Genomic DNA, 16121 nt, shown 5'->3' with positions numbered 1-16121 from the left:
TGACAGGGAATGATGTACAGAGGTGATTTACAGCAGCTCCAACCTGACTTCCCAGAAAAACAACGACAGGGTGAGTTCAGGCTGGGACAGAGGAGTGGCGTGGTTAAGGACAGGTATAATCAGCTTGGCATTACTTTGCGATTCCACTGGATGCATGTCTGCTGCATTTCGGCTCCAGTCTGGTTTTTTATCCTCCATCCGCCATCCGCCATCCGCTGTTTCAGCAACTCTCACCAGCTGCATTTTGAGCCCTCTGCGGACTTTGCTAAATTCGACTGAATTGCTGTGTTGTGCATCGACCAAAAATAGAAGTCCTGCGTATCTGCCCCGGAGGGCTCTGGACTGCCGGAGCTGGGACGGGGCAGATACAAAGCACAGCAACCCGGTGGAAGTTAACACATAGACTAGAGTGGAACCTCTCAGCTCCGCTGCTGTGGCGGAGCAGTGATGGAGCAGAGCTGGACCGGCGGGGACATGTATCTGGGGGAATCGAGGGGTTAGCATAATGAGCATTCACCTCTAGGGCCAGAACTAAACTTGGACTGTTGCCACTTGAGGTACAAAATGGTATTACCCAAAGGATGGACTGAGGCTAGCTTGTTAGCATGTTAACTTCAGTAGATATCTGTGCAACAAAATGCATAGATGTCTTTCAAAAACTGTGAAACTGTTACAAAAATGTCTTTTGATGATTTTTTTTTCTTTTTTTTTTTATAAATTTAAAACAAAAATCCATACATATTGCACCTTCAAACAATCAACAGTCATAGACTTACAGTTAGATCTGACCATTTGCAATTTACATTCTTGTGATTGCATATTTATATTGGTTCTGCACTAATGCTCCTCTGATATAAGCCTAAATTTGCTGCCATTTTAGTCCTATAAGCCACAAACTGTTTCACAGGAGAAATAGCTCTGTATACTGATAACTGGAAACATCAGTTACATTGTTTTTTTTTTTTTAACATGATTACTCTCATTACCAACTCACTTTTATTTTTGATTTAAACAGCTTAAAGTATAAAAACTAAATGTTGCTTAAATGTGTCAGCTAGCTTTTAAACAGGCCTGACCAACACTGGGAGTTTACAGTCATGTCAATACACAATGTAAATTAAAAAAATTCAAGTTGTAGTTTGACCCCCTTACCAAAGACTTCATCCTGAGATTCAGGCTCTGCTGCTGCTCCTGTTGTCTGGGCTGCTTTGAGTTCAGGTGACGAAGCCTTAAATGGGAACACAAAAACAGATTGAAGAGATGAGGTGCTGAGGTGCTATGGCAACAGAGCAAAGACAGACACCAACAATAAGAGAGAGAGAGAGAGAAAGAGAAAGAATAGCTAAGAGAAAGCTATGGATTTTGGGATTTATAATTACAGCAGAATTATATTCAGAACCACATTATTATTGGAATACATTGAAATTCACAGATTTAATGCCCTGTTGAAAAAATCAACAGTATTTGTATTGTATTGTATTTTTCTGGATTTTAAAAGAACATTTGTTTTATTTTATTAATTAGTAGGGATTGATGTGCAAAATCACTAATTTATAGCTGTTTTTAATGTTTATTGTGTGTTCATTGCCCTCCTATTGATATTTATGGGCACATTACTACTTTTAAATACTTTACAAGTCAGAGAAATTATGTTTATTTTTTTGTTTTATGTCATTATATATCCTCATGTGAGTGTCTAAATTGTGTACATGCAAATAATCTGCATTTTATAGCATTATTTTCATTTTCTTTCTAATGATAAATGTGCTTTTGAGAGATTATTTATGTATTTTTTGGAAATTGTGTGTTTTAATGGCTCAAAGGATGGTAATGTGTCAACACATGTCAAGAAGTGCAAATGCAATTCAAATCAGATGACTGCTGACAATAATGGGACTAACTTGTATCTTCTGAAAGCTCAGACAAAGAGCTGTGAATGTCTCTTTTGGGATCTGATTTAATACGGATCTTAACACATGTCCAGTGATTAAATCAAAAAGTTGTGCACCATGATCAAATCAAATCAAATCGATTTTATTTATATAGCCCAAACCACAATCACATTGCCTCAATGGGCTTTACAGTCTGTATAGTGAATAACATCCTCTGTCCTTAGACCCTCGATTCGAGTGAGGAAAAACTTCACATGTTGATGGAAAAAAAAACCTTTCCACAGGGTAAAAAAAAAAAAAAACAATGGAAGAAACCTCAGGAAGAGCCACAGAGGAGGGATCCCTCTTCCAGGACGGACAGACATGCAATAGATGTCACGTGTACAGAAAAGAGCAACAAATCACAGTTTACAAGTTACATTAACAGAAAGTCTGAAACAAGTTATATGATCACATCTGGTTGAAATCCCAGTAGTTTGACAACAACAAAAAGCATTTCTAACAAGCCACTCTCTTTTAAAATGTACTTCTGAACTGTGATTAAAGCACGACATCTCAACTTATGCTGCTGTCAATACAGCTGAGGGGAAGCTAATAAGGAGAAAACAAAGATTAATTAAATCATTTGGTGTTATAATGCAACTATAAGCACCTGTATTATCAGGCTTTTCAGATATGCAAGTTTTTATTATGTTGCAACTCCCTCTCGCCCCCAGTCTGACTCAGGCGTTTTTAATGACTAAATTCACAACGTCAACATTATGCAAGCTGAATTGTTAAATCTGCCTGAACCAGGCATGTCTAAGTCAATGAGTCAGACAAAAAATAACCTCCCTAGCACTTGGAACAAAATCTAACACGTCCCTATGTCATGTTCATTTCTATAGCTAGTAACAGTAAGTAACACTGGATTCTGTTGCATTCTACTTGTTTCTATTTAGTGGCTCCAAATGAACTAAATATCAGGATCTGCAAATCCTCAAAGTTTTTAAGTCCTCTTACTGATTACCTCCTCCTCCCAGATCACAATATACACTCATGTCCCCGGTTTCCGTTTCCGAGTGGGTTCGCCAACATGTGAGATCAACACAGGCATTCAAAAACTGTGGGAACACTGCTCACCATGAAATGAGCATACATAAGTGTGTCTGTGACATACTCTTGTGAGCTGAGAGAAGGTGGACAAGTGTGGTGAGCGAGCACTTACCAACGCAAATCACAGAAAAGGTCAACAAAGTGCGACGCTTTTGGAAATGTCCTTTGTCCGTTCAATCACATAAACAAATTTTGTAAATCTGGCTTGATGTGAAGTGATTGAGGTGAACAGGTTCAATACTGGATTCAGATTTAACCACACAGAAAAAAATGCAAATGAATCCAAACTGATAGTCCTACTGTAGACAAAGTCCTAGTGTAGATAAAGCATACAAAGAAATCTTTTGACTTAAAAATGCCCTTCAAAGACACCTCCAGAGGTTTCTTAAAAGGCCTATTTTTTCATATGATGGGGCGTACAACACAACCTGTTCCGCCAAAGTTAGAAAAGTGTTGGATATTTCATCCATTATTTCCAACGAGATAGAGAAAGCAAGGCAGAGTAAGAGGACAAATAGCACTACATTTGTATTCACTGATAATGCTTACATTATCTCTTCATTTTCACAGTCTGGTGCATTTTTTTCCATCATTATAGCACTCACTATTCAACCTTTGTGGGATATTGTCCTCGCACACCCACACATATAGACACAGCTGTCTTTTCTCTCCCTTCAGTCTTGCACAAAAATCGGATTAATGTGTGTTGAAAAAATACAATTTCTGGTTTAACAAATATCAACAGTATTTTGCTCCTTCATTATTAATTTGATTATATTAGAGGCACTTTCAAATACAGTCTTTGCCCCGGAAACCCGTTTGTAACCTGGATGACACAAAATGTGACTTGTGCACCCTGATTTGGTAATTTCCAGTGTCATACAGCTTTAAATTTACAACCAGTTAATTTATTACAAATGTAAATAATAGTTGTCCTAGAATCCAACACTGTGGAACACCTTTGTAAACACTCATGAAGCTGGGCTGAAAGGTATCAGTCACAACAGCTTGTGTTCTACTGAGATAATTTCCTAACCAAATAACAAGATTTTATATTGACACCAAACATTCCAGGCATTTCAAAATAATTTGAAGTTTGACAGTATTGAAAGCCTGAGATATATCAATGAAAGCCTGTTTATCTTGCAACATCTTTTAAGACTTATTGGCTGCTGTTTTGGTTAGAAATGGACTGATAAGATTGTAAAATGGAGTGTTGAGATAAAACAATTTCTTAAAGAAGTCGTTTAAAGGGATAGTTAGGTTTTTTGAAGTGGGGTCATATGAAGCACATATCTATAGTCGGTCTGTTTCCTACCGTAATCACCGATCAGCGCAGCCTCAGTTTGGAGAAGTAGAGAGCCGCTCCAGCCCAGAGGCTCAGCTTTGTACTGCAGTGAACGGGGTCCAGCAAAAAAGCGAAATTAACCACCTAAAACAAGGCTCGCCTAAAAATTTTTAAATCAGTTCAAGTGTACGTTGTATAGGTAAAATTCACACCGCTTAACATCGCCGTCAGACCGCGCTTTCTTTTGGCACTACATTTTCTCAACCGCAGAACTCTGTTATCCCTACCCATGAGCGCTAATGCAGAAGGATATGGAGAGTTAAGTTTAGTTTTTATCGAAAGTAAATCTCTCGTCCAGCAGCTGGGCCTCGCGCTGTATTCTGCCGCTGGCAGATCAGCTGTTGCCCAGTTACGCTAATGCATAGGGATACGGAGGTTCTGCGGTTGAGAAAATGTAGTGCCAAAACAAAGCGCGGTCTGACGGCGATGTAAAGCGGTGTGAATTTTACCTATACAACGTACACTTGAACTGATGTAAAAAAATTGAGGTGAGCCTTGTTTTAGGTGGTTAATTTCGCTATTTCTCTGGACCCGTTCACTGCAGTACAAAGCTGAGTGTCTGGGCTGGAGCGGCTCTCTACTTCTCCAAACTGAGGCTGCGCTGATCGGTGATTACGGTAGGAAACGACTATAGATATGTACTTCATATGACCCCACTTCAAAAAACCCTAACTATCCCTTTAACAGTTTCTCTGCATTAGCTAGACATTATAGTTTGGAAATTTGTGCCGATATTATTTCAGTGTGGAAATATTTGGCACTTTTAGGCATGTATATCACAAAACTGATAGCTGATGTTTTTGTTAATGTTAGCAAACTCAAATATGTGATAGCTTAGGTGCAAAATAAATTAAGATTTTACTGTTAAACATTCTCTATGTATTTTACAAGTAACTGACGCCAGCTAGCTGTTACTTTACTTTAGATATTGAGCAGTACTTTATGGTTTATTTTTACGCGACGGTGGTCAATACTTTCTCAGTAACAGTTAGCAGTCAGTGCATAAGATAGGCTAACAACTCCTCTTGCTTCAGAACATTTATTACCGTGTAGCTTGCGGTTAATAGTCTTTAGCCAGGCATTAAGCAAAGTTTACCTGGCATAGTGTCATTTAAGAACGCATATTTTGGTGTTTGCAATGCATAACCAACCCACCACCATCTTTACGATTGTCATTCTGTAGCATTTAGCAGAATGTAGGCTACAGTCTCTCACACACATTAGGTGAGGTGTCGGATGTGCAGTGGGACAGAAAATGGCTCTTGATAATGTGAAGTCTGAAGAACTCTTTTAGTGTTACTACTACAGCTAGCTTAGTTACTGCTGAATGTGACAGAAGCTACATGATAAAATGAACTGGCGTTTTGATTGCATTAATGTCAGGATGCAAAGGCATAGGCGATATCTGCCAGGGAAATAGAAAAACGTTTTGTAGAAGACAAAATGCTCTTGTAACCATATTTAAGTTGTATTCATTTTAATGGTAAAATAATGTTTAAGATTCAGAAATGTTGTCTTGTGTAAGGTGTATCATTTTGCTCTTATTCCTGTAGGTAAGATATAAATATAAAATGTCATTATGGATAATATAAAGTAAACAATATTGTTGAATTGTGTGCAATATTGCAACTCATTCTATTAAGCTTTTTATATTATATTAGATAAGAATTATCAAATAGTTGATAAATAGGTAATAAAAGGGGAGAGCTCCTTGGCTGCATGCTTTCAGTTTTAAATGTTTATAATTTTTTGCGGTATAAGATTGTTTATTTTAATATTTTGTCTCTTTCTATACTGATCATTTTTATTCATATTTCTAAATTAATGCAGGGTCAATGCTGAGAAACAAGGAGGAGCACGTGGCCAAGAGGAAGATACACTAGATAGATAGATAGATAGATAGATAGATAGATAGATAGATAGATAGAATTACTTTAATGATCCCAGACTGGGAAATTATTTAATTACTACTACTACGCAGTTCAGGCACACATCAACCCCAGCCGGCCAGCAGGTCTGTAGACTCCACAACAGTACCAAGCCCTCATCAACCACCGTCAACCAGCAGTTTAGGGACAGATACACAGCAGAGAACCACCACCTCTGAAAGCACAAGTCCTGTCATTGAGAATCCAGCAGCAGGTAACAGTGTAGAGACCTGTGTGACCTGTTCTGTGTACTGTGTTTACAAAGTTGACTTTCCTTTTTCATTTTATTGTTCTTAGGTGCTACATCGTGATGCTGCTATTGTGTTATTGGTATTGAGTTATTTGTTTGGTAATAAAAAGTTAAACTGGCAAAAACAAATCGTAAAGGAACCAAAATGGCTAGCAGCGGCACTGATGCTCATCACAGCCATACATTTACCTGTATTATAATTCCCCACATGTATTTGATAGTGCTGTCGAGGATTGCCGTGAAGGAATTTGCCTAAGGGGCTTATTAGAAGACAAGTTTTATTTGAACTACATTTTTTTATACAAAAGAAAACTATTTTATATAGTCCATCTGCAGTCTCATACAGCCTCAGAAATTACCATTAGCTTGTACCAACACTAATTATTACAATAATCTCCTCCACTGTGTCTGGCCCTAATAATTAACACATGGGGAGATGGGAGAATATGAAAGAGAAAAAAAAAGTAGTTGGCCAATTTTCCCTGCACGGAGCCGAGCAACACTGAGCAGCTGTCTGCGTGACTTCACACCTACTCGCTGCTGGTGGTTTATTAAATATAGCAGTGGATCAGCAGAGCTTCCAAAGAGGTTGGTGCTGGAGCATAGAAGCATCACCTGAACCTGGAGCATGTGAGGGACATCGGACCTGCCAACGATGCATGTATTCCCGAGAGCCCTCTGCTATTCTCTGCTCTCACCTGGTGACCTTTCGGCTTGCCAAAAGCTGCCATTTTCCATGTATTTCCCAACTGTCTGGAAGCTGTTCCTAGCTGCTATCACAGTAGTTTTACATTTGCCGTACATATCAGTCCCCCACCCTGAAAACTCCTTCTCTGGTGATATTAAAAGTATAAACATGTTGTTTTATAATGGGAACATGTAAGCTAACCATCCAAACCTTTGATTGTGGACTGGACTGTAGACGAACACTTCCTCCCACCTAACAAAAATGACGCTAGAATATTCCATACACAATTTAACTGCAGCCAGCCACCAGGAGGAGATAAAGATTGCTTTGGCTTCACTTTAGGGGAGCTGTAATGTCATCCATCTTTATGTACAGTCAATGAGCTTAATAGGTTTTGAACAACAAAATAGTCTGTTCTTGTTTTCTTTTTCGTAAAACGTTCAGACAAACTGACTGGTACTACCAGATTTTGGGTCAGTGTTTTTGTGTATCATGTGTATAGCCTTTAAGGGCATATCTGAATGTCTTTTACACAATTCTTATAAAAAAAATTAGATGAGCCATTTGGACCACCTTTTCAACCAACCTTAAGGAGCTTACATTAGCTTATTTAGCTGGCCAACATTTATCTAACGTTATCTGAAATCAAAAAACACTCATAAAACAAAAACAAATAAATAAAAATTTTGAGCACTAGATTTTGCACATTTATCAGTGTGTATATGCAGTTAGAGAATGGGAAGCTTGTGAAGTGCGTGAAGTGAAGGAGCAATAACTAAGGGGGGCTGAGCTTAGCAACCATTACAAACATTAAAAAACCAACAAAAAAACTCACTAACCCTCATCTCTTAAGATGTTTCAGACTCTTTAAAAGACACTGAGGCTAATGTGAGTGAGCTTGTTTGCTTGTTTGATGGGCATCCCAGACTGGCACACTCAGCCTCGACTGTTGCTTCTATAGCACCCCTCAGGCCTCTCATCTCCATTCAGTATTAGGGTACTGGTTCAGTGTGCCTAAGTACTCCTTACATTTAAGTACTGAGATGGGAAGAAGAATGCAGCCCTTTGAGCACCTTTAAGAGCTTGGCTGATTTGAGACTTTCAAAGAAATCCAACTTCCTCCTCCTATCTGCAGTTCGGTGATAGCCATCCTCTACAGTGTTTCATCCTGTCTTCAGAGATGAAGACAGATGGAGCATGTATTTCATCTCACCTTCCCACAAAAATAAAAAGCACTCGACACAGTGCAGTCTCTGCAGCTCTGCCTCCAAAATGCCAATTCTGACTGTAGTACTGTTCACGAAATGTCAAAGGGATAATCAAATATAGTTAACAATCATCTGAAATTTAGAGCTATTAGGGAGTAATTTCATTACCCAATGCCTGTGAATGTGTAACTTGATTTTTATCTTTACATGAAGAAAAAACTGCTCTTCTACCAAACCCAGTGTCTGAGTTTTCCTCTGTGGTTAAAAGAAAAGATCAGGGCCCATATTCACAAAGAATCTTAAGGCTAAAAGTAGCTCCTATCAGGCGAATTTAGGAGCAACTCCTAAAATTAATGGGCGTGTCAGTCGTAACTTTAGGACTCCTAATTTTTGAAAATAAGAGTTATTCACAAAACATTTTAAGCCTAAAAGTAGCCCCTAAGTCTGGGAGACCTTAGAAGTAGTCCAGAGGACTCCTAACTCGCTAAGACCTGGTCACAGCCAAATGTTTTGGAGACGCTAAATGACAGGGAATTATTAAAACGATGTCAGATGGACCGTGAAGGGACTGAAGTTGTGGTTGAGTTGGTGAGGGACGCAATAACGTTCCCAACCAACCGAAACAATCCAATAACGCCAGAGTTAAAATACACACCGGTATTTGGCTACGGGGAAAATACAGCTCTTCGCACGGGACTAGCATTACCTGGGGACCTCAAGTGATTTAGAATTTATCCCACTACGTCCGTATTTCGTGCGGCGCATTCGCACAGGATAAGCAAAGTCTGTGTTTTACTGACATTATCATCCGGGTCGATCGCACCGAAGCCCCTGCTGGAGCAGCACAACTGTTATATATGGATATTTTTAATATAATAACTGGTGAGCCTGTTGAAAGATGGAAAAATGTTCCTTACCGCATGCTGCCATGCATGTAATCCATCTAATCATCTTTCGAAATTTCGCTCTTCTGATGAGCCTCCTGAATTTGCACCCAAAATGCTGTCAAAACTTTCATTTATAATTCCCAACGCAGCCTCCATAATTCTCGACCGGGAAAAAGGTGGAAAACACAAAAAACCTTAAGAAAAACAAAAAACGATCCCAAATCACAGAGATGCCGATTCGCACGGGACTGATATTATCACATGACCTCTGTGTTTGGTGAAATATGATAGGTAATTTGCGGTGGAATTTTTACTTTACAAATTATGGACATGGCAGATTCACACGGGATTAAGATCACAGACGACCTCCGCAATTATTAGAAATTACTGGAGGTCCCCACGCTATACTAGTCCCGTGTGAATAGGGCTTTTGTCAATCGGAAAAAGTTGCATTCCATCAATACACAAATTGTCTTTGATGCATGTTACAATATACTGGACATTGTTGCGAAATGGCCCGGATCAACACATGATTCCCGAATTTTAATGGAGAGTGGTTTGACGCAGCTTTTCGAGCAAATGCCGCTTTTATTGGCAATACACGTTTTTCATCGGAATCTTCTAATTTGTAGTTTTTGTCTGAAGCGTTTTTGTTGTGTGGGGGGGGCACTTAATTCTCATCATAAACACATTTCTTTATCCAATATCTTTCCATAGGCTTTGTCATGGGCTTGCAGGCAACTTCCTTATTTTCACTTCATGCATTGCGTAGCCTAAATGACTTTTCAATGGGCTGCCCTGTCACTCAACAGCCAATCACCGTTGTCACCGCTTCTAAGTGCGTCCTTATAAAATGACGTCATCCATAGCAACAGAGAGTTACTTCTAGTTTAGGAGTTCACTGTTTTCATAACTAAAAGTAGGTCTCAGCGGGTTTGTGAATTACTTTTAAGAAACGACTCCTACATAAAAACTTTTAGTCCGATTTAGGAGTACTCCTAACGTTAAGATAAAAGTCTTTGTGAATACGGGCCCAGGTATCCTGAGACGAATTCTGATCAGACTGGTGATGGGAAAAGTAAAGTTATGATTCTGATGTTGACAGATCTCACACAGAGGAACACATATGGCAGGAACAAGCCTGCTGGGCTGGTCACAACACACAGAGCGCTCTAATTGGGTACAATGGTACAGCTGAGGGTTTCTGACGGCTGGTGGACAGACTAACTGAGCCTCAAGCTCCCTCATCTGGAGACTTCAGTCTTCACTTCAGTCATTAATGTTCATTACAATCCAGCACGTGGCAAATTTAAAAGGATTTTACAAAGCATCATGTCATTGTGAAGTTACAATGTTAAAAAATATCTTGAATGTACCTGGTTGAACCACTGATAAAGCCTCTTTACACCAAGGACAGCCTGCTAAACCTGTCAAATCGAGAGCCACTTTTCAACAAGGACAACAAATTGAGCTTTTTTGTACTTTTGAATTGCATTTGCTGCAACCATGTAGTGAGAGTCTTAGTGCACCCACCTTTTTATAAAACCATCTAATTCTCCTTCAGTTAGTCATTTCCTTTATTTCATAACATCAATTTCATATTACCTGATTATTGTTATGTCATAAGTTCCTACATTTCTCCAAATGACTTGCAACACCATCTGAGAATGTGAACTGTTATAACTCTATGTCGAGGGAGCACTGTTCAAAGCCGTTTTTCCTGGCAAGTAGAAACAAGTGACAATTATGCCCCCTACTTTTTGCTGCGATGGAATTCTCACTGATTTCTGTGCACTGACTCTGCATGAGGTCTTTAAACCACGACCCCTATGCTCACTGCTGACGTGTGATGCAGATAAAAAGCTGATCCCCCGTGTAGATGGGCAGGAATTATCCCAACATGATGCATCACATCAGTTCATGGTTCAGCAGTAATTTACACCAACAACATAATGGAGTCAGATAGGCGTGGTTGCAAATTAAGGTTATTTTAAACATCGGTTTTGTATTTTGGTTGCATTTTTTTGCCTTCATTTGGAGTCAACTCCTTAGATCATACAAAATGCAAGAGACAATGGCGGAATTTGTAGAAATCAGACAAGGAGACTGAGTCACTGTCTACCTTTGATTTAGTTGTTGAAGAATTAGTAGGCTTTGCATGCAGTGATGACTAAATCTGGCAAGATCTGAGCATACTACACTCTGTGCCTCTGTCTGTAATTCAGTGTTAATGACACGCCCTCCAGAGACACATTTAACAGAGAGGAGGAGCACAGCTATTTAGGTGTTATTCTGCAGGACTCCTGACAAACTTTTCCACTAGTAGCACTGGTGCTGCATTTTTTAGGAGACCAGCACAAACTTAAGGAGCAACACTTGAATCATAATGCAACGGAACACATTACTGCAGTCACGTATTAAATTCTATCTTAAGCTTTTTACCGATAAAACCTAAAAACAATGTCCAAATGTATTTCTTAAAAGTGAAGTAGTGCTTAAAAAAAAACGTCATTTTCCATGACAGTACCACAGCATGCCCAAAACACAGATATTATACGAACCGTCAATTAATAACAACAATTTACATCCTTGTTTAAATAGTGTTAAATTGTGTTTTACCCTCTCTTACTGGGATACAAGCTAAGGAGTGAATTCTAATCCATTTATTATCATATGTGTTAGCCCAGTGTCTTCCTGAATCCATGCTACAGACATTAGGCTTGCAGAGGTCGCACGTTTTACTGCTGTGGACATTGACACTTGTGATGAGAGCTCTTGAAGATAAGATACATCTGGCAACAAGAGGTTGTTCCAAAATAGGGGGGGTTGGAAGAGTATTAACTTCAATGTTTAAATGCAGAGAGAGAAAGAGAGAGAGGCATTGCTCAAGTGTGCAACATGATGCAAAAACTCTCTAAGCTCAGTGTTACTCCACAATTCTCCGGTTTATCAGTCAAGTGTATAAACAGCAGGTGGGATTCACTGTGGCGGACAAACAGTGTGAGTTTACTCATGTGAACTAAAGTCTGACTGATATGCAGTTTTTGGAGCTGATGCTGATACTGATATTAAGGAGTAAAAAATGTCAATATCTATACATATTAGCAGATATACCCATCCCTCAAATGAGGTTATTAAAAACTTGTGAAAAAAATATGTAATGGGGCAGGATTTTCAACTACCCCTCTCCCCAAAAAATGGCTAAACGAAAGGTGGACTTTGAGAACAGGGGTTTTCAAGGCAGGTGGGAGGCAGAGTATATGTTCACGGATGTAAAGAGCAAAGCTGTGTGTCTTCTGTGCGGAGACAGTGTAGCTCTAATGAAAGATTACAACGTAAGAGGACACTTTGAAACAAGGCATCATGACGGATACAAGCATCTGGACACGAAACAATTGCTCCAGAAGTTAGGAGAGTTAAAAAGAAGTCTGGTGTCAAAGCAGGCCGTGTTCACAAAAGCCAAATCACAAAGCGAGGCTGCTGTTAACGCCAGATCAATTGTGGCAGCAGAGGTTGCAAAATCAGGGGGCGAATTTGTCAAAAACTTCATGATGAAAAAAAAGAAAGCATTTTTAAATGATTTTGGTTTGCCTTGGGATAACCTTGTTGGACTAACAACTGATGGAGCGCCTGCGATGTGCAGTCACGAGAATGGCTTGGTGGGACGGATCTGGGAGAAGATGAAGGAGGAACACCTGACAGGTGAGCTGACAGCTTATCACTGTATCATAATGCGCTCAACCTGCAGCTTCAGCTTCAAGCTGTGCCTGTGGGAGACGCAGATTCTGCAAGAAAACTTGAGCCATTTTCTGTGCTGCCAAACCATGAAAGAGCAGGTCTATACCGCCGTTTTCCCAAGTACGCAGTGTGCTGAAAAACTCGATTTTGCAGCCCAAAAAAGCAGGTTTGAACTGCTCAGTAATCCATCTGACGTGGAAAGCGCACCATCAAACCTGCAAATGGAGCTGACTGAGCTCCAATGTTGTGACATACTTAAGGCAAAATATGAGTCTGTGGGCGCTGCAGAGTTTCCATGTTTCATCCCTGACACAATGCCCCATCTGCGCACCCAAGCTGCTCAAACGCTCTCTATGTTTGGCAGCACATTCCTGTGTGAACATCTGTTCTCTTTGATGCAGATAAACAAAACATCACACAGGAGTCGTTTTATCTGACCTCAACCATTGATGAACTTGTATCTAAGATGAGACACCAAGTATCTGGCTCAGACTAGTGAGCATCACAGAACAGCAAACTGAGCTTTAACTCATTTTCAGTTTTTAATGCAATTTCATTTTTGCATTTTTTGCCTTGCTACTACAGGATATTTGATTTTTCGTTGAGGGAAATTATTTGTTTGGCGGTTGTTTGCCTGTAGAAAAATGTTTTAATTTGAATTTACTTGGGAAAAAACTGCAAATAGAGCAATAAAAAATAAATGCAACTGATTTTATATTTTCTTTGTTTTTATTTCACTTATTTAATGATTCATGTTGTTTGTCTGTTAATTTCAGATTCAATATGTGCAATAAGGTAATTTCAATAGGTTTTCAATAAACATTTTACCAGTCCGGCCCTCGACTTTTTTTAAATTTGGCCTGCTGTGTATTTGAGTTCGACACCCCTGCTGTATAGCCACGGAATAAAAATTTTACTGTCAGGAGATCTAGTTCTGTCAAAATCATGTGACGTGCACTGATATATTTGCATTCGGAAACATGTAAGCAGACTACCTTGCAAAGACTACTACCAGACTACCTGCAAAAACACAACATTGGAGGAGCAAGGAGTGTGTTGTTATCCCATAATACCATCTTGGATTTATGTCCCTAAAACATCAGTGGTTTGAACATTTTCTTAATAAAACATTTTGTCAGAGCTGCTATTGAGGTTTGACAAAGGAGGCAGGGGTATATTTCAACCTTCCTGAAAGTCTAAGACATTGGTAGAGGGATCACGACTCAGACAACAGCATCTAAACACAACCTGCCTTCCTCTGTCACGCTCTGTTCCTGCTTGCCTGTCACTATGACAACAGGCTGTTTTTTGCCAGACCTTTAAATTGACTTTAATGTCACAATTATCGAGCCAAAGAGAAAGGCAAAAACAGATGGTAGACCTAGAGAGGTATGCAACATAATTATAAAGCTAAGTAAATAAAAAAGGCAAGCTTGAGTGCGGCTTGCTGCTCTAACACCTCTCCTGGCAGCTTCACATTTGACAAATCTCTCCACTTCTCTTTCCCCTGCTTTTCTCTGTCAAGCGTGTGCTTTGCCAGCAAAGGTAACAAATCATCTGTGAGCTGAGCAATCGGCCTCCCTGCTGGTTTCGGGCTCCCCTCTTCCCGAGGACGCCGCCAACATGATCACTCCCTCCCACTGCATGCGCCAACCAGGTAGTCAGCCGCAAGCCAGACCACACAAGCAGAACACAGGTCGTTTCTCTGCTTCCCAAACGCTGACACTGAGGAGTGGTCTTATCGTTAACATCTATTTTTTTTTTTCTCACCGTCTGGGGTTAGGACTGCTCACAACAAGCTAGGGACCTCTTCACATCCGATTGCAGCCTCAGCCATAATGGCCCAAACATATTATATTTGCTGTAATTTTGAAAAGGCTGCGAGAAAAATGAACTTGAGCGAGGCCAGGGTTAATTAGATGATGCCATTAAATTACATTACCGTCCCAGTTTAAGCCTGATCTCCCTGCACACTCAGGCACGAACGAACAGCGTCTAGTTTGTAATTTCTGCACTCAGAGTCAAAAAAAAGAAAATCTTCAGATACATACTTTCTCTGTATAATTACAGCACTATTAGAGGCAGAAGTTTTCTGTCAAGCACTGGCCCCGGGGTGCAGCAGAGCACCTTGCTTCCTGGCCAATTAAAAAAGCCTATTGAGAGTGCTTGATGACTTTGTTTTCAAAAAAAAAGAAAAAAAGAGGGAAATTGTACTTAATTTGCCACTAGACCTTCATGCTTACTTCATATCTGATCATATATTCAGTTTATACCATGGCTCTGAAAGATTAGGTTGTTTTTTTCCCAGCGTTTAGAGTGCAGACTCACTGATCCATCCTGATGCTTTCAAGTGCAATAATTGCTCCTGTTCCCACAGCTCTGCCCACTTGCTGACAGAACCAAGTCCTATGAGAGCAGCCAACACAGTCCATCAGCCTGCATACTGTCTCTCTTTCTGAGAGAAGAAGCAAGAGCACTGGAACACTGATATAATTCACATCGATCATTTCAGTTTGGGCGGATGATGTGCAAAAAAAAGAAAAGGAAAAGCCTGTGACATCTAGATGGACTTTCAAATTGTTGTTGCTGCTAAAATAATGATTTGTTGCAATGTGGATGGTCAATTATCAATGTTAGACAGCTGAACTTTGTGTGTGTAGTCGTAATGATCACCAGGCCAACACTAATGATTAAATGAGATGTGCATGTAGAGGTGAGGGTCGGCTGGGCTTGTGGTTTTGAGGGGTTATTATAGGGCGATGCACAAGAGCTACGGAGGCTCATCACGCTTCAGGTATTGCCACGGCAACAGGGCTCAATTAAGAGTGGGATGCTGGCGGTTGCAGAAAAGCGATTTTTAAATTCAGTCATTCCATCTATGTAGACCTACTTTAAAAAGGTGACTATCAAGATTTAAATCCTTCACTTACCGCACTGTGCAAGATAATCACTTTTCGTGCTTCAGGGGTTCTTTACATATTTCTTTTATTAATTTATTGAGATAAATAAGATTCATACATGTTCTACGAAACAAGGAGTAGGTAGGTTCTTTTAAATATGTTACTTAAACTGCGCCGGTCCTTACTC

The 16121-nt window shown here is 39.8% G+C and overlaps 1 protein-coding gene across 1 annotated transcript in view; it reads right to left on the bottom strand.

Annotated features, from left to right (window-relative positions):
• Positions 1-16121, bottom strand: part of LOC115567664 (myelin basic protein) — a 79222-nt gene that overhangs the window by 42953 nt on the left and 20148 nt on the right. Inside the window, exon 3 of the mRNA XM_030394473.1 lies at positions 1153-1228. Coding sequence (XP_030250333.1) covers positions 1153-1228 — 76 coding nt within the window. The remainder of the gene's footprint in view (positions 1-1152; positions 1229-16121) is intronic.

Source organism: Sparus aurata, chromosome 17 (genome assembly GCF_900880675.1).
Source record: "Sparus aurata chromosome 17, fSpaAur1.1, whole genome shotgun sequence".
In the NCBI taxonomy this organism is placed as follows: domain Eukaryota; kingdom Metazoa; phylum Chordata; class Actinopteri; order Spariformes; family Sparidae; genus Sparus; species Sparus aurata.
The sequence above is the reverse complement of the archived record's forward strand: the minus strand, read 5'-3'. Positions and strand labels throughout refer to the sequence as shown.